Raw genomic sequence first — 17408 nt, 5'->3', positions numbered from 1 at the left:
CAGGGAGACGGTGCGAACAGCCCCCGGCAGCTGCCCCACCGAGGTGCCACCTTCTGACCTCGGCCCTGGCTGAGAGGGGCAGCAGGACACACGGAGGATCTGCTCCCCGAGCCGGGCCTGGGCTCTGATGGCTCCGTGGACTCCGCTGTCCGCGGGGAACCACGGGCAGGAGACGTCGGCCAGGCCCCCGGCCGCCCCCGGAGCTCGGCCCCCGGCCTCAGCTCTCCCGTAAGCAGCGACGGCCCAGGATGCCACAGCGACACGCCGGCGGCCTCGGGGTGACGGATGGCCGCTCTCCACAGCCGCGTCGCGAACATTAACATAATCTCCCAGATGGATGTGCCGCTCGGTCCATCCGTCACCCCTCCCGCCCGGGTCCTCACCTCGCCCGGCTCCCCGCGTCCTGCCCAGCGGCGCCCTGGGCACACCGGCCACCCCGCGCCCCTCGGACGGCCCCTCCGGCTCAGTGCGCGGCCCCATCCGCCAGACCCTCCAGGGCCCGGACTCCGCCCCCGACGCTGCCGCACACACCGGCCTCACCGCCGGACCACCCCACCCGCCAAGCCGGCCCAGGGCCGACGGGGCGCTCAGCACAGCGACCGACCGCAGGGAGGGCAGGCCGGGCCCGGGAGGAGTCAGCCATGCATGTCACACCTCCCGCGTCCTCAACCAGGCCCCCCATCTCCAGGGCCCCGCTTCCCACGTGGGAGAGGGTCCGAGAAGCGGGGAGGGCGGCAGGCTTACCTCCCGGAGCTGCTGGGCGCCCCCGAAGATGCGCATCACGCCGTCGATCTCCTGCTCCAGGCGCCGCGCCCAGTGCTGCATCCTGCGTGCGGAGAGGAGAGAGTCAGGGCCGCCCGGTGCCCGCAGCAGCCGCCCCTCCAGACACCGGGTCCCTGTGAAATGCAGCCTCGAGGCCCAGGCCCGCGGGCAGCGGCAGGAGGACCCGGCGGACCCGCAGGGAGACCGCACCCTGCAGAGCGGCCGGGCGCGGGGACTGGCCCGGGAGGGGGGCGGGAGGGAGCGGGGAGCCTGCTGGCCCGGAGCCCCTGGTCCCCAGGGCGGGGTGGGGTCTGGGGGAGGGAGGGACTCGAGTGGCTGCTGCCGCCAGAAGTCAGGGGGCCTCTTCGGAGCAGCGGACAGATCTCCCAGCTCAGGGCCCTCGCCTTCCCAGCACCCAGGACACGTGCTGATCCCTGGGTGCACGTTCCCTGGGACCCCCCTCCCCCAACACACACACACACACACACACACACACACACAGGGCCCTTTCAGAGCGTCTGGCCCCCCCGAGTCCCGCACCTGAGCCCCCAGCCTGAGCCAGTGCCGCCTCAGAGGTGAGAAGGACACACAAGGACACGCCAAGGATGCTGCCCGGGGAGCTGGGGATGGACCGGACGGACAGACAGACGGTCACGTGGCCCTGTGTTCTCAGCCCAAACCCACGCACAGGGCGGTATCCGGGGTGAGGCCGGCCAGGTTCTAACCTGGGACCCGATCGGTGAGCACAGGGGCTGCCGAGAGATCCCGCCCCCCCCCCCCGCCGGCCACAGGCGGTGACCAGGACCCCTCGTCCGAATGCGTCTGAAAAGGCACCTCACTCCCCAGTCCCACAGGCAGAACGGGGCCTCCCAGCGAGGCCTCCAAGGGCTGCCCACGCCCCAGAGGGCACGGGAGCGGTGCCCGCCCCGCCTCTGGAGGGCAGCCCGGGAGCCCGGGGCGCGGGAGACCGCACCTGGCCCCGCGCCTGCCAGGGGCCTGCCTCCTCCGCTCCGCCTCCCCCGGGCCACGTGGTGCAGGACCTTCTGGCGCTCTGGGTCCGAGGAGCTCGCCTCTGCCCCACATCCCTCCCCAGGCCGTGGCGGGGGCTGGGCCTGTGCCATTGTGTGTGCCCAGGTCCGTTGGCATGGGAACTCCGAGCAGGAGGCGGGCGGATCACTAATTGCAATTTGCCAAGCTGAATGTCAGGACCGAAATGAGAAAAAAAAAAATCAACATCAAAAGAACGAGGTATTAGCTTCGGCTTGTTGCCGACTGGGCCGCAGCGTGAGGCCCACCTCCACGCCCACCACAGGGGCCGCGAACCCGCGCCCGGGCAGAGGCCAGGCTGCACGCCAGGCTCGGGGGACCGGGCACCGGCCGCCAGCAGGACGGCCTGGCCCGGCTGTGGGCGGACAGCAGGCAGGTGGCCGCTCTGTGCTCCCGAGCCGGAGCCTGGCGGGCCTCACGCACGGGTGAGGCCAGGGAGCTGATCTCCAAAGGGGGACCATCAGCTCAGCCTTCGCACTAGGCTTGACCTTGACCCTGACCTCAGCCGTGCCCGTCATACTCCTGCCTGAGACCATCACATACAAGGACACCCCTGTGATGGACAAGCTGTGGCGCCGACATGTCGCCGACTTCCTTGCTTCAATCCTCAGGAAGAGGCAAACGCCACCTTCCCCAACGAACAGATGGGGAAACTGAGGCACAGAGATGGCACGTGACCTGCCCAAGGTCACCCACCCAGGAAGTGGTGGACACGGAACGCCCCGCAGGGGTGCACCTCTGCCCAGCTCTGCCTTCGGAGCTCGAGGCGGGCGCGGTGGGAATGTGTGTGCAGCGGCAAAGGCAGCCAATCACGGCCCCCCCCCTCCTGCCTCCTCCCGAGAGCACGGCCCTGGCCGTCCCGGCCGCTGACTCCTTCCCAGCCCGTCTGTGGGCCTTCCATTCAGAGTCCAACACTGGATAAAAGAAAATTAACTGGAAGACTGGGCATGGGTGTCAAATTTTTATTCTGCTCAGACAACACGTTATTATCGTTATTATTATCGCCACCATTTCATCAAAACAGGCTATCTCAACCCTAAAACATTTTTCCAGAAGATCTATCTCAGGGTAAAGTCCCATTCTTACCCCAAACACACACTCAGTCCCCTTCCCTCCATTCTGCTCTCCCTTCCTGTCCCCAGCACACATGTGCACGCACACACACATGCACGCACAAATACACACAGATGTGCACACACGTGCACACACAAATACACACAGATGTGCGCGTGCACACACACACATACACGAGTGCATGCACACATACTCATACAAGTGCGCACACGCACACACGCGAGTGCACGCACACACATGCACAGCCCCCCCCCCCCCCCCCCCGCTGAGCAGCTCTGCAGGCTGCCATGGGCTGCAGGGCCGCCCCCCCCCCCCCCCCGACACACCCTTCCTCCTGGCTCTCGGGGCAGCTCCTGCCCCGGGTCCTGCGTGCGGGGCCTGGTGGGTGGGCCGGGCTGCAGTGCCATGCCCTCCGCGCACAGCACGCAGGTTACCTGTCATCCACCTGCCCCGGACCCAGCCAGGGGCCACGGTGTGTGCCCAGGACATGACAGACCCTTCATTTCATCGTTTAAAAAAAACTATGTATTATATTGATTCTTGGAGAGAAACATCGAGGAGAGAGGAACATCACTGAGTGCTGCCTCCTGCATGCCCCCCTCCCAGGGCAGGCCCCGGCGAGCCCCATCGGGATGGAACCGGGGACCGCTGGCCCCTGGGCCAGTGCCCGGCACAAAGCCACACCAGCTGGGCCATTGGTCTCCCTGCACAGAGACGCGCTCGGTGGGTTCCGGGTCTGGCTGGTGTCCCAGTGCCGGCCCCCCAGCTGGGGACCCCCCCCAGCCTGGCCGGGCATCGGCGTCCTCGCCCCGCAGAGGCTGGACCTCTGGAGGACCCACCGCCCGCCGGGGCCAAGGCAAACGGACCAATCCCTGGGGCTTCCACCAGCCCCCCCTCCCCCTCGTCACCCCCCCCCCGGCGGCCCCCCTGCGGCTCCTCGCCCGGACGCTCCGGCCCCAGCGCCGCTGAGCGCCACTTAGCGCGGCAGCGAGGGGAGGAGGCACGTGCGGCCTGCCGCAGCGGCACGGCGGCGGGCAGAGCCAGCCCTCCACGCCCTCCACGTGCCTGGACCCGGAGGGTCCGGCCGGTGCCCCCCGCACGGATAGAGACCTGGGGCCAGAGACAGGGCCGGGGGCGGGCCCTGTACGTGGAGAGGCCAGGCCTGTGGTCCGTCCGGCACCAGCAGGACCCTGACCTTGGAGAGCTCTGCCCCGGTCTGGCCTGGCTCCGTGAGCGGAGCGTTACCGGCAGCCCCGAGGGCGAGCTCGTTCATCCAGCCCCTCCCCGGCCCAGCACTCAGACACTCCCGGGAACCCCTGCACTCGGGGAGGAGATGGGGAGGGAGGGTGCCCAGCGGCTCCCCTCAGCCCCTGCTCCCTTGCTCAGAGGGACCAGGAGTGGGCACAGGCGCAGTGAGACGCTGACCCCGGGGCTGCAGGACCCCAGGCCTTAGTCTCCAGGGCAAGGTCAAGGTCAGAACCAAGGTGGGAGGGAAGAGGGGGTGTCGCCTTCTGCGAGGTGTGGGGTGAGGACCCCCGTTAGCAGGCAGAGCCAAGGAGACCCAGCAGGAAGGCCGGGGCGGCCCTGGCCCCGGGACAGAGCACTCGGGAGGGGCTGCAGCGCTGAGGCAGCCACACAGGCCCCCCCAGAGGGGAGGGGGCAGGGCCAGGAGGAGGGGGAGAAGATAGGGAAGAGGGGAGGGGAGGGGAGGAGGGGGGAGAAGGCGCAGAGAGGGACGGGAGCCTGCCTGCAGATGCAGCAGCATAGATTAAACCGCTGCCAGTTGTTAATTTTATATGTGGAGTTGTTGATCAGAATGTGATTTAATTGTACAGTATAATCCGGGCTTTTGGAATAAATTATGCAGAAAACTCATCTATAATTAAACAAATCAAAAATCCGGAGACAGGTGACACGGCAGGTTCACCCTCAGAGGGCGTGGGAGGCGTGGGCGGCTGGACCCTCGGGGGGGGGGGGCGGCAGGCAGGGGGGCCCAGGGCCTGGGAGCGGCAAGGCCCTTGGGACTCCCACCCTCAGCCCCTGGAGGCCTTCTCCCCTCTCCCAAGGAGGCCTGCTGCAGGCTGCCTCCACCAGGCTGGCTGCCTGGATGCACCCCTCCCCTGGGGCTCAGGAGCAGTCTGTGACCCCCGCCCCCTCCCCTCTCCCCCCAGGGCTGGAGCAGCAGGTGAAGGGGACGGGGGCATGAAGGGGAGGGGGCACGGGGCAGGACAGCGTTGGGTGGGGCAGGTGGGGTGGCCATCGGGAAGCTAACGGGCCTCTTAAAGGGGATGTGCCGCACACTGAGACCCTGACCTCCCTCCGGAACCCTCTTCCCCATCCCCTTACTCCCCCTGCCCCCCAGCTGATGGCGGCTCCCTCTGTTCGGGCCAAAGCCTCAGGGGCCTGGGACCTGCCTTCTCACTGTGCCCACTGCCTACCAGCTCCCGGCCCACCGCCCTGGCCACCCGCCTCGCTCAGGGCGAGTGAGTCACCAGCACTGGCCTGGCCACCTCGCCCCCGGAAGCCGTGCCTCTGCCCAAGCAGCCTGGCTCCGCACGCCCTCCTGGGCCAGCACGTTCCCCGTGCCCGTTCCCCCGGCCCGAGGCCTCCTCCCAAGGCTGGGCCCCGAGGAGCAGGCTCAGGGCTGCGCCTCCTAGTCCGGCGGCCTCCGCACCCTGCCCAGCCGTGTGCGGGCAGGGGAGGGGCAGGGGCAAGGGCAGGGGAGGGGCAGGGGCAGGGGCAGGGGAGGGGCAGGGGCAGGGGCAGGGGAGGGGCAGGGACAGGGGCAGGGGAGGGACAGGGGCAGGAGCAGGGGCAGGGGAGGAACAGGGGCAGGGGCAGGGGAGGGACAGGGGCAGGAGCAAGGGCAGGGGAGGGGCAGGGACAGGAGCAGGGGCAAAGGAGGGGCAGGGACAGGAGCAGGGGCAGGGGAGGGGCAGGGGCAGGGGAGGGACAGGGGCAGGGGCAGGGGAGGGGCAGGGACAGGGGCAGGGGAGGGGCAGGGACAAGGGCAGAGGAGGGACAGGGGCAGGGGCAGGGGCAGAAGCAGGGGCAGGGGAGGGGCAGGGGCAGAGGAGGGGCAGGGGCAGAGGAGGGGCAGGGACAGGAGAGGGGCAGGGGCAGGGGAGGGACAGGGGCAGGAGCAGGAGCAGGGGCAGGGGAGGGGCTGGGGCAGGGGCAGAGGAGGGCAGGGACAGGGGCCGGAACAGGAGCAGGGCAGGAGCGGGCAGGGGCGGGCAGGGGCGGGCAGGGGCGTGCTGCGGAGGCCGGCGGACGGAGGCTGCCCCGGGGCAGGTCCCGGAGGCCCTGGCCGAGCCTGGCTCCTGGCGGATGAATTATTAAAGCTCACTTATGACGGGCCTGCCGGCCCGCGGTGTCCGTGCATAATTCATGCGCTGCCGGAGGCCGGCGCGGGGCAGCCACTTCCTCCGGACGCCGGAGCAGAGTGCGGGAAGGGGTGCCCGCCGACGCCCCCGGGCTGCCCCGTCAGCGACGGGCCAGAGGCGTCGGTGACCCCCGACGGCCGCTCCGGAGCAGAGCGCGGGGTCCGGGCCGGGGATGCGGGGTATCCGCCCGCCGCTCTGAGCGCCCCGCGGTCTGCTCCCCCCCCCCCCGAGCCTCCGGCCCGGCCTCTGACGCAGACACACCGGGGGCCTTTGGGGGTGTGCGCACCTCCTCCTCACCCCCACATTTTCCAGGGGAACGTAACCTCTGCCAGGCCCATGTGACACAGAGGTCCCGCCAGGCTGGCCCTCCGGACACGGCTGCTTGGACACAGGCCCCGGTGCCCGCCAGGGGCCGTGATGGAGCCCCGCCACGCGGGTCCCCGGGCGGCCCTGGAGGGGAGGCCCCTGTGAGGGCACCGGGCTGAGGCAGGGAGGCCCCAGGAGCCCCTGCAGCTGGACCCCGGCCAGCGGGGCGAGACAGACCCCGGGCACGTGTCACCGCCGCTCCGGCCAGTCTGTCACTCCCACGGCCCCATCTCCCTCCTGCGGTCCTCCCAGCCCCCCGCGTGACTCAATCCTCGCCGAGCCGCAAATAGCCGTCCTCTGCGTGTCCTCCACAGCCGCCTGCCTCGGGGAGCAGAGACCCCCCTGCAGGGTGCAGGGTCCTCTGACCCTCCTCCGGGCAGACCCCCTCCCCGCCCGCAGGGACCCGGACCAGCTCCCTCTGAGCTGGCTTCTCGCAGGTGCCTGGCGTCTCAGAGGGAGCCAGCCACGTGCCAGTCACATGCCACTGCCGTTCCCCCTGTGCTCGGTGGTGAGCCCTCTGAGGGCGGAGCGGGCCCGTGGCTGCAGCCGGGCTGCCCCAGGAAGGTCCAGGCAAAGGGAGCCACTGCCTGGCCAGCCTGGGCGGCCCTCGGGGCGGCGGGAGGAGAGGCAGCCAGGCACAGCCAGGAGGGCTTGTCATCGGCACAACACGGCAGGCACTCCCGGGCTCCTGCTCATTCCCTCCACCTCATTCGTCATTCATTCATTCATTCACCATTCACCATTCACTCACCGGGGGGTATGAGCCAGGCTCCTGCACATTCCCTACCGCCTCTTCCGTCATTCATTCATTCATTCATTCATTAACTATTCATTCATCACCATTCATTCATTCACTCACTCACTCACTGGCCCTGGCGAGCGGGGCAGATGTGGGCCTGCGCTCAGGAGGCAGAGCAGACATTCCAGCAGAGCAGACATCTGACCTGGTCCGGACGGAGGGGTGGAGGGAAGAGGGGAGGCCATGGGCCTTGTGGGGGGGATGACACAAGGGGCCTGAACAGCCTCACTGCAGAGCAGGGGGTGAAGCCTGCCTCGGTGTTCCTGTCTGTGAAATGGGAATAACGTGGACCAATCTCACTGGACAGCACATGTGAGGGCCCAGCTCACGGATGGATGATGTGGTTAAAATAGCTACTTCCGGTACCAACGTTCCCTTGGTTCCCTTCCCCTCCCACCGTCCTCCTCGGCCCCACCCCCACGCCCCCCTTCTCCACCGCTCCCCCGTGCTCCCCCCAAAACCCAAGTCTGCGAGAATCTCCCAGGCCAGGCCCAAGGTGACCCCTCCTCAGCTCAAGGGCAAACCCTGCTTAGCCCGAGCCCATCACAGCGTGCTGCCAGTGATTGGCTTAGCGCGGACATGTGACCCAGGGCCAGCCAATGAGGAGCCAGGGAATATTGGCTGGCGGTTTCCTCTGGAACCACCTCCTCGTTGACACTAATGTCTCTGCCTGTGATGCCTGGAGCTGTGGCCGCCATCTCGCTGCAAGGACAGACAGACACTGGCGGTGCGGAGCCAGGCGGTGCAGGTGCTGGCTGGTCCCTTCCTGGCAGCGCCCACCCCGGGCTCCCTGCCGGAGGGTGGACAGTGGTCACCTGTGGCCACCGAGGTGCACACAGAGGCGGCCGCCTTTCCTTGCAGCCGAACGCACTCTTCAGACCGCTATCCAGGGGGCAGAGGTGGGCTCCATGCCAGCTCCTGGGAGGCCCCGGGCACTGGGTGCTGGGGGAGAGGCACAGACAGGGTGAAAGAGGCCCGAGGGGGACCCGGCGAGCAGGCAGGAGGGCAGAGGCCGGAGCGCCGCTGGGACCTGCAGGTGGCAGCCTGGCCGGCCTGGCCATGTCCAGGGCCAGTGGCCGGAGACCAGCGAGGGCTGAGGGGCAGGCCAACGCCCGGGGCAGGCTTCGGGGTGCACCAGCTCACGCTCCCTGGGAGACCCTGCAGCTTGGGTGGGGTCCGGAAGGCCTGAGCTCGGGGAGAAGGGGACCCCACCTGAGCGCCCTCGCACAGGCTGCTCTGCAGCTCCCCCCGCGTTTCTGACGGACGCAGCCGGGCGGGCCGGGTGGGCGGTCGCCGTGTCCGCGGAACCGGCGGCACCGGCCTGACCTTTAAGCTTCAAACGCAGCGTTCCAGGCGGCGCCGAGCACGCGGCTGCGGCGAGGTGATTAAGGCTTAAATGCCACGTCAGCCGGAGACACGCAGCGGAGCAGCCTCACCCCCTCCCCGCCAGGGCCCCCCCCGCCCCCACTGCCTGGGACGCAGCTGTCCTTCCCGAGGCGCCCGGAGCCTGGGAACCCACACGAGGCATGGCGGGAGCTGGCCGCACTGCACGGCTCCTGGCTCTGGGCGTTTGCAGAGGAGGTCTTGATGCCCCCGCACCCCGATTCTCCCGCACCCCAATGCCCCCGCACCCCGATGTTCCTGCACCCCGATTCTCCCGCACCCCAATTCTCCCGCATCGATTCTCCCGCACCCCGATGCCCCCGCACCCCGCACCCCAATGCCCCCGCACCCCGATGCCCCCGCACCCCGATGCCCCCGCACCCCAATGCCCCCACATCCCAGGGTAGGAGGCGTTTATTTATGGGAACCAGATGTGCGCCCTGGTGCAGGGGTGCAGACTGAGGACCCTCCTAGAGCAGCCTGTACTGAGCATGGGGACTGGGACCTGCCCCCCGCACCCCCAGGGCGTGCAGCCCGCACTAAAACCCCTGAAGGCTCCCTCGCCACCGCAGGCCGCAGTTTCCTGCCTCACACGGAGGCATCGGGGGCCTGACTGTGGCTGGCACATGTCCTTCCCAAGTCAGGGACCATGCGAGGCGCATGGCACCCCAGGAGGCAGCCCGCCCACACTGCCTGCCCCCCAAGAGCCCTCCCTGGCCCTCGGGCTCCCAAGCCCTTCCCGGCCACCTCCATCCTCTGCGGACCCCCCCCCCCCCAAATGCCGAGGACTCGGGCTCTCCCGGCTCCGCCAACACATGGGAATGCCAGGGAAATGCGGTCCCTCAGACATCAGACCCCGCAGTGCAGGGCCCAGGCGGCAGCCCCAGGGCCAGCGCCAGCCCAGCACCTCAGACAGCCCTGCTCATAAGACCGGTGCCAAACTCACCGGGAGGAGTGTCTCCACCCGCCCCGCCCCCCCAGAGGAACACACAGGGATCGTCAGGCGAAGCTTCTGCCCCAAATCGCCTGCAGCTGCTGCCCCGCGGCCTGCTGAGGGGCCCGAGCTGCAGCCGGCGCCGGGGTGCCTGCCTCCTCCGCTCCGTGTGCAGAGGACAGGCGGCCACTGAGCGAGGGGAGCGCCGGCCAAGGTCCCCCGCAAGGCCCCGGCCGCCGGCCCCGGGGGAGGGCTGCTCTGCTCCAGGAGGAGCTCGCCATGCGGGCCCACGCCTCCAGAGCGTAACACGCGATTCCACTTGCAAATGTCGGCACTGCAAGGACGCCGCCCGCGTTCCCTCGCCGACTGTCAGCGAGCCAGTTGGTCGATGATCAAACTTCCCGGCTCAGCCATAACTCAGGCTGTTTCTGACATGAAAGTTTGCACAACACCGGCCCCCACCACCAGACGGTGCGTTGCTCACTGTCAGCACTTGCCCGGCCACGCCCTGGCACTGACCGCAGAGGCAGGTGCCGGAGGTGGGCACGGGGTGCAATCAGGGGACAGAGACACACAGGGCACATGCCACACACAGATGTGCACACATGCATAAGCACACACCCACACCCGCATTCCTGCACGCACACACCTACACCTGAGCATGCACGAACACACAGACCTGCACACGTACACACAACACGCAAGCATGCACACACCGGCACACGCGCTCACACACACATGCACACGGGCACACAAGCACATCTTCATATACAAAGGGACACTCGTACACATGTGTACAGACATGAACACATCTAACACGTGTGAACAAAACCATAAGAGCGCACGTGTGTAGACACTTCCACACACAAGATGACATGTGTGCACAGGCCCAGGCAAGGGCCACACATGGGAGAAAAGACCCAGAAACTACAACTGAGTCCCAGGTGCTTCTAGGGCCTGGCTGGGTGGGGGGTGCTATGGGCCACGGGACAGGTGGCTGGCACTGGGTGGGGGGTGCTATGGGCCAGGCCCAGCTGGACTGAGGACCCTCCTAGACCCAGTCGGGGCCTGTGTGCCCTCATCACCCCACTCTGGGGCCAAGCCTCCCCCTCAGGACCTGTCACAGGCCCACCCTCTGAGGCAGCACCATGGAGGGAATTCTGTCAGAAATGAGGCCGAGACCAGAGAGGCTGAGGGAATTCCCCAGATCGCACAGCGGGCGGGAGGCGCGGCCGGCCTCCATGGGGCCCAGAGGGGGCGCCCTCAGAAAGGCCTGGCCAGGAGGGAAGGCAGGCATCGGGGCGGGAGCACCCAGGGTGCACGCAGGGAAGACCGGCAGAGGGAGTGACTCCCCACCGCCTCCCACTCCTTCCCCTTTATTCCAGGAGCCTTTCCCCGGGGGGGGGGGTGTTAATGGCCAGCAGGAGGGCCTTCCCGGGCCCCCTCTGCGGACAGTCAGGCTGGTCGGAGCTCATGGTGGGGGGGGCCGGGCGGCAGCTTCCAGGCGCCCAGAGTACCAGGGGCCAGGGCGGGGGTGCGGGCTCCTCCCTGGGGGAGTGAGGTCCCTCGGGGCTGGGTCCGCGGGGAGAGGAGCGGGGAGCCGGGCCTGTCCTCTCAGTCCCAGGGCCCTGAGGAAAGGACGCTGAGGGCCGGGGAGGGCCCTGTCCCAGGTCCCACCACTGCCCAGCCCGAGGGGAGGCCCCAGGACCAGGCCGGCCCACGGCGGGGACTCGTAGGTCCCTCATGTGAAGACCTAAGACACACACACACACACACACACACCCCGCATCCCAACAAGACCAGGTCTCCTCCTCTGTGAGGCCCCACCCCGCAGGCCCAGTCACCGGCACCAGCAGCGGCCACGGACCCAGAAGGCAGGGGCCGTGCAGCAGGAGGGGGACTAGGTGCCCATGAGCAGGACCGGGGCCGGGACACTAACCATTGCCCCGCGGGGTCCGGTCCGGGCGTCCGGCTCAGCGCTGGGGCTGGAAGGAGCCCCCGGAGGTGCTGTGGGGCCGGCAGGGCCGGGGCGGGGCGCCTGGCCCCCAGCTCCCCTCTCAGCCACAGGCCGCACCGGCTCCTCAGGTTACCGGGACACAGGGCGGGGGGGGCGGGGGGGGTGAGGCGGAAACCGCACGGCGCCTCCCTGGGGGGCAGGAGTATCGATTCTCCAGCCTCTCCGGCTCCACGAGAAAACCGCCGCCTGACATGCGGCCGGGAAGCCCCATCCTGGCCTTTCGGTCCCTGGGCCCGGGGCGCCCGCCCAGCCTGAGGGCCCGGGCCCATCGCTTAGAGACAGAGGCTCTGTGCCCACGCCCACGCCGGGCGGGCCTGGCCCACGCCAGCCTGCGCACGCCGGAGGGGACGGAGGCAGGCAGAGGCGGGCACAGGGCTGCGCGGACCCGGCTCGGGGCGGCCATGGGCCCAGGAAGGCCCCTCAGAGGCAGAGCCAGAGCAGCAAGGTCACACGGGAGGCCTGGTGTGCTCTGCCATCGGCCTCTCCATTCCCGTCCGCAGTCCGAGGTGTGAGCTTCCACGGCCAACTTCCTGGCCCCCGGCCGGCCAGCTAAGTGCCAGCGCAGCCCTCACCCAGCGTGGGGGGGGCCGGTCCCCAGATGGGGTGGGCAGGACTGGGCTCTGAGGTGGGCCCGGCCTGGGCTAAGCGAGGGGAGGCCGCCATCGCACAGCCAAGGGAGGGAGGGAGGGGTGGCTGCCCGCCTCAAGGCGCTGACACCCCCTGCGGACGGGCACAGCCTGAGGGAGCCGCACAGCCCACGGCGTCCTGGTGGGAGGGCCATCAGCCTGTGGCGTCAGGGCCTGATGCCCCTGCTGCCACAGCTGCCACCGCACCTGCACCCGGAGCCCGCCCTGCCCACCAGGGCCCCGCCCTCTCCCATTCATTCCCACCACGACACCTAGAGCAATTCTGTTATGTCAGTCGGGGAAACTGAGGCAAGGTCATCCCCACGGAGAGGGTCAGCTCTGAAGACCAACCCCTCCGGGAGCCGGCGGCCCCACCCGCCTCTGAGGGCCAGGAGCCGGCCGCGCCCCCCTGTGAGGCGGGGGGAGGAGGCGCTCGGCACAGACCCGCGCTGCCACGCGTGACTGTCTCTCCTCGGGGACACCAGGTGACTAAGAACCCAGAGGGAGACGCGCCGCAGACGAGGGGGAACTCATCTTAAAACGGCTCCCTCCCGGCTCCGGGTTAGCCTGGACGGCTGGCCAGAGAGGCACCCATAAAGGTGGGGCCCAGCGGGGCAGCAGCCCAGGGCCCCCCCAAACCCTCCACCCCAGGAGGGATGGGGGCCCTGGCAGCTCCACACAGCTCCCCGCCTTGCTTCCCCCCACCCCCCCGGAAAAGGAGACGGGGACCCAGATGTGTGAGGCCGCCTCCCTCTGACGGGAGAGCCACCGGGAGGTGCAGAGGCCCAGACAGACACACGTCACCCACCATTAACCGCAGCCAGACTGACGCATGCTCAGTCGAGGCACTCAGAAGGAGCGCACCCCCAAGCTGTCACTCATCTGCCGGGGCATCCAGACCCCCGGGCTCCTCTCTGTCCCCACCCGTGCCCACCCGCACCCAGAGGAAGGCAGGCGCTGGCTGGCACCCTCCCTGGGGCAGAGCAGGGCCAAGCAGGCAGCTCAGCAGGGTGCTTCCCCCAGTTCTCAGCGGGTGTGCGTGCATGTGTGCGTGTGCGTGTGCGTGTGCGTGTGCGTGTGTGTGTGTGTGTGTGTGGAGCAGGGGCCAGAGACAGAGGTCCAAGGTGGTGGCAGGGGAGGCGGGCAGGGCAGGGGCGGCAGAGAGAGGACAGGGACCAGCATGGACCAGCCAAAGGCGCAGGGCGGTGAGGAAGGATGAGAGACGGAGGAGGAGGAGGCGGGGAGGGCGGGAGGCCGGGGGCCCGGGGAGGAAGGAGACAGGAGAGGAGGCAACTCGGCCAGCCGCCCGCAGCCAGCGGCGCCGTCACGCCATCGCCACCTGCCACCACGCGGGGCCGGGCAGGACGGGAGCAGGAGGGACCGTGACCGGTGTGTGCGCCGATCCCGCCTCGGCCACCCCGCTCCCGGCCTCGTACACGCGTGCAGGGACGCACACGCGTGCCCTTGTGCCCAGGTGGCCGCCTCCTTGTGGGAAACCCTGATCCAGGTCCGAGTGGGGTGCCAGAGCCCCCCCAAACCAAAGCCCTGTCCTCTCCCCAGCGCGATGCCTCTGCCCTCCCCTCGGCGGCGCCCGTGGGCACAGAGCCACGCGCCTGCCGGAGCGAGGGCAGCGTGACGGCCCCCGGCCCCGCGCCCGCACCTGCCTAACGCCCAGCGGCGTGAGGAGCCGGTGAGGACGTGACTCCCATCCGGGCCTCTCCATGGGGGGCTGTCCCCCAGGGCCGTGAGGCACCCCGCTCCCCCCGCCCCAAGAGCCACCTGTGTCATCTCACCCGGCCGGCCATGCTGACCCTGGAGAGTCCAGGGCGGCCTGCCCCACACCCCAGCCCCAGCAGCCTCGGCCTCCGTCAGTTCAACCAGAGCCCCAACTCCCCCGCCCTGGTGGCTATGGGGGATGGGGCGGGGGGGCGGGGGGCCTCCCCCTCCTCCCCTCCTCCCCCCGAGGACCTGTGGGCATCGCCTCGGCAGGACCAGGGCAGCTGAAGGGCGCTGGCTGTCACGGTCAAACTCTGTGTCGTCACGCCGGCCCTCCCCTCCCCCGGGACCCTCAGAGCCACACGGCCCCCCCTCCCCCCACCTCGTCCTCTCATCACGGTCTCTAAGACGTGGTGTCCCAAAGCCCCAGACCAGCCCCCCTCCACCGCCAGGAGAGGAGCGTCCAGCTGGCGATCACCCGCGGCCATCACCGCCTCCCGCCTCCGGCTGGGGACCGGGGACAGGTGGCCCCTCCTGCCAGGGTCTCCCACCGTCCTTCCCGGGCAGACCCCGCGGCCCGCTGACCGGCGGCCGGCCGGAGGCAGAGGGAGCGAGGGGGAGAGGGGAGAGAGGCGTCTGTGTGAACCTTCGCGGAGGATCTGAGGCCGCCAGGCTCGGCTTTGCGGGGAAAGAACAACAGAGGAGCCACGCTCTCTCTCTGGCTCCCACTGCTGTTGTTCAGGTCCATTTCCCTCCCAGCAAACGAGAGGCAAAACGCACCCGGGAGCCCTCAACTTCCATGCGATCCTCTCCTCCCTGCGCACCCTTCCCCCCTGCACACACACACACACACACACACACACGCACACGCACACGCACACACACACGCACACGCACACACACACGCACACGCACACGCACACACACGGAAAACCCAGACAGTTGACAGAGGACACGTCTGTGCGGCACCTGTAATTTGCCAACTGACCGCCCGCCTGAGCCCGGCCAGGCTGAGCGAGGAGAGCGAGGGCAGGAGGGAGGGGGCTGGGGGCAGCGCCTCCCCCTCTGTGCACCCCTCGGCGCACCCCTCGTCCGGGAGACCGGGGCCGAAGCAGGACCTCTCCTCCGGGGGGCTGGTCTCTCCCCTGCCCCGAGGCCGGACCCTTCCCCTGCCAGCCGGGCGGCGGCTCCTTTTCCAGACCCTCCGTGGCCCCTGGCGAAGGAGACCGGGACAGGTGGCTCCCCGGGGAGCCGAGACCGAGTACAGGCAGCAAGGTGGTTGCTGTGACCGGAAGCCAGAAGGGGCCAGGGCTGTCAGGGCTGTCTGGGCACGGGGAGGGGGTGTGTGTGGGGGGCATGGTGCCCACTCCCACAGCCCGGGCACCTCTGGCCACGCTCACCCGGAGGGAGGAAGCAGAGTTTGGGCTCCTGGGGAGGGAGAGGCTGGGGGGCAGGAAAAGGGCAAAGGGGGCAGGCCCAGGAGAGCGGCCGCGGGGGTCCTGCCCGCCATCCATTCCCCTCTGCCCCCTCCCGGGTACCTGCGCCTCCCAGCCGGGCTCACCGGGCACCCTGCCCCCAGGCGCCGCGGGGCGCCAGGACCGAGGACCCTGAGCCGCGCCAGGCGCCCACATTCTCTGCACCGGCCCCCCCTCTCCAAGGAAAAAGCCTGGAGACAGGTGCGGGGTGCCCGCGCCGCCGGCTGCGGGGCGCCAGGCTCCCCCCTGGAGGCCGGGTCCGCCGCCCCCGCGCCCAAGCCCAGGCCCCTCTGGCCGGGCCCGGGAGCCGCGGGCCGGCTCGGACCCCCGCCCGGCCCCGGGAGCGCTGGCGCCGCTCCTCGGCGGGTGCGGGGCGCGGGCGGGGGAGCTCCGCGGGGAAGTTTCGCGACGCAGCCGCCGGCGCCGGGACGCGGCCGCCCGCCCTGGGGCTCGGGGCTGGGGTGCCCCGCGGGCGGCGGGCCGGGCCGGGCCGGGCGGGGGGCGGCGGCGGCACTCACGTGTGCAGCTGCGGGAAGCTGTAGGCGGCGGCGCCGGGGGCGGCGGGCGGCAGCAGCAGCGGCGGCAGCAGCAGCAGCAGCAGCAGGCGCGGGGGCCGGCCGGCGGGGCGCGGGGCGCCGGGGCCGGGCCGGCGGGCGCCGCAGGTCCGAGCCGGCACCGCCATGTTTCCATGCAAGAGCGGCGGGCGCCGCGGGCGGGGCGGGCGCGGGCCTCTCCGCCTCCTGCGCGGGGCCTCGGTGCGCGGGCCGCGGCGCCTCTGCGGCCGCCGAGCCGGTGCGCGATGCGTCGGCCGCGGGCTCCCGGCGCTCTGAGCGCTCGCCCGCCCGGGACCGGCGCTCAAATAGCCGCGGCCCAGCCCGCGGCGCCGCCTCCGCCGCCGGCCCGCCCCCGCGCGCCCCCGCCCGCGCGCCCCCGCCCGCGCGGCCACGCGCCCGCCGCCCGTGCGCGCCCCGCCGCCTGTCCCGGCCCCGCGCCGCCCGCCGGCCGCGGCGCCCACGCAGCCTCCGAGGGCGCGACCTTCAGCGCGGGCGGGCGGCGGGGCCGGGATGGCAGCTTCGCGCCGGCGGAGCGCGCAGGGCTCGGTGACCGCGGTGGCGGCAGCCGCCTCCAGGGCCGGAGGGGGACGCCCGGTCCGGGGCGGAGGGAAGGGACAAGGCTCCTTGCCCCCTGCGCGGACCCGGCCCCATCCCCGCCGCTGTGCGGCTGAGGATGCGGGCGCAGCCCCTGCAGCCACTCGTGTCCGTCCCCGGGCCCCGCAGCGCTGCGTGGGCGCCCCCGCACAGAGCCCTGCGGTCTCGGAGGCTGCTGTCAGTTCTTCCTCTCCGGCCCGCGGGCCTCCGAGCCTCAGCTTTCTCCGGGTGGAGGCCTGTGTGGGTCCCCCCCCCAGCTCTTTCCTGGATGAAGTGAGAACGGGAGTGAGCTGCTGGGCAAACCCAAGCACCCAAGGCTGGGGAGAGGGAGCACCCCCCGAGGTCCCCGCCACGGAGCCCCTGGTGCAGGGCGGGTGTGAGAATGCTCCGTGCCGGCCGCGCACGGGGCCGACCCTCTGGACTCTGCTTAACACAGGAGTGAGGGACGGAGACCACCCCCATGCCCCCGGGGTGCGGGGCCATCACCCACTCACGGGGCCTCCAGAGGGTTTGCGTGGAGGGGACAAGCGTGGCGGCCCCCAGCCTGAGGAGGGCGGGGCCGGGGCTGGGGACAGCCTCCCCGTGCTCCCTCCTGCAGGCTGTCCCCTCCTCCTCTCCTGGCCCGAGGAGCCTCAGGGCCCAGACAGGGTAGTCCTCAGCCCCGAAGTTTGAGGT

At 70.3% G+C, this 17408-nt stretch overlaps 1 protein-coding gene across 5 annotated transcripts in view; it reads right to left on the bottom strand.

Annotated features, from left to right (window-relative positions):
* CACNA2D2 (calcium voltage-gated channel auxiliary subunit alpha2delta 2) overlaps positions 1-16404 on the bottom strand; it is a 93148-nt gene extending 76744 nt beyond the window's left edge. For all 5 annotated transcript variants that reach the window (XM_084902264.1, XM_084902263.1, XM_084902265.1 and 2 more), the window contains exons 1-2: positions 16104-16404; positions 745-826 (exon numbers count right to left, since the gene is read on the bottom strand). In XM_084902264.1, coding sequence (XP_084758390.1) covers positions 745-826; positions 16104-16267 — 246 coding nt within the window. In that variant the 5' untranslated portion in view covers positions 16268-16404. The remainder of the gene's footprint in view (positions 1-744; positions 827-16103) is intronic.
* Between the last annotated feature and the right edge of the window lie 1004 nt (positions 16405-17408).

Source organism: Pipistrellus hanaki (genome assembly GCF_964339955.1).
Source record: "Pipistrellus hanaki genome assembly, chromosome: 13".
Lineage (NCBI taxonomy): Eukaryota > Metazoa > Chordata > Mammalia > Chiroptera > Vespertilionidae > Pipistrellus > Pipistrellus hanaki.
Note: the sequence above shows the minus strand (reverse complement) of the source record. Positions and strands in the feature narration are given on the sequence as shown.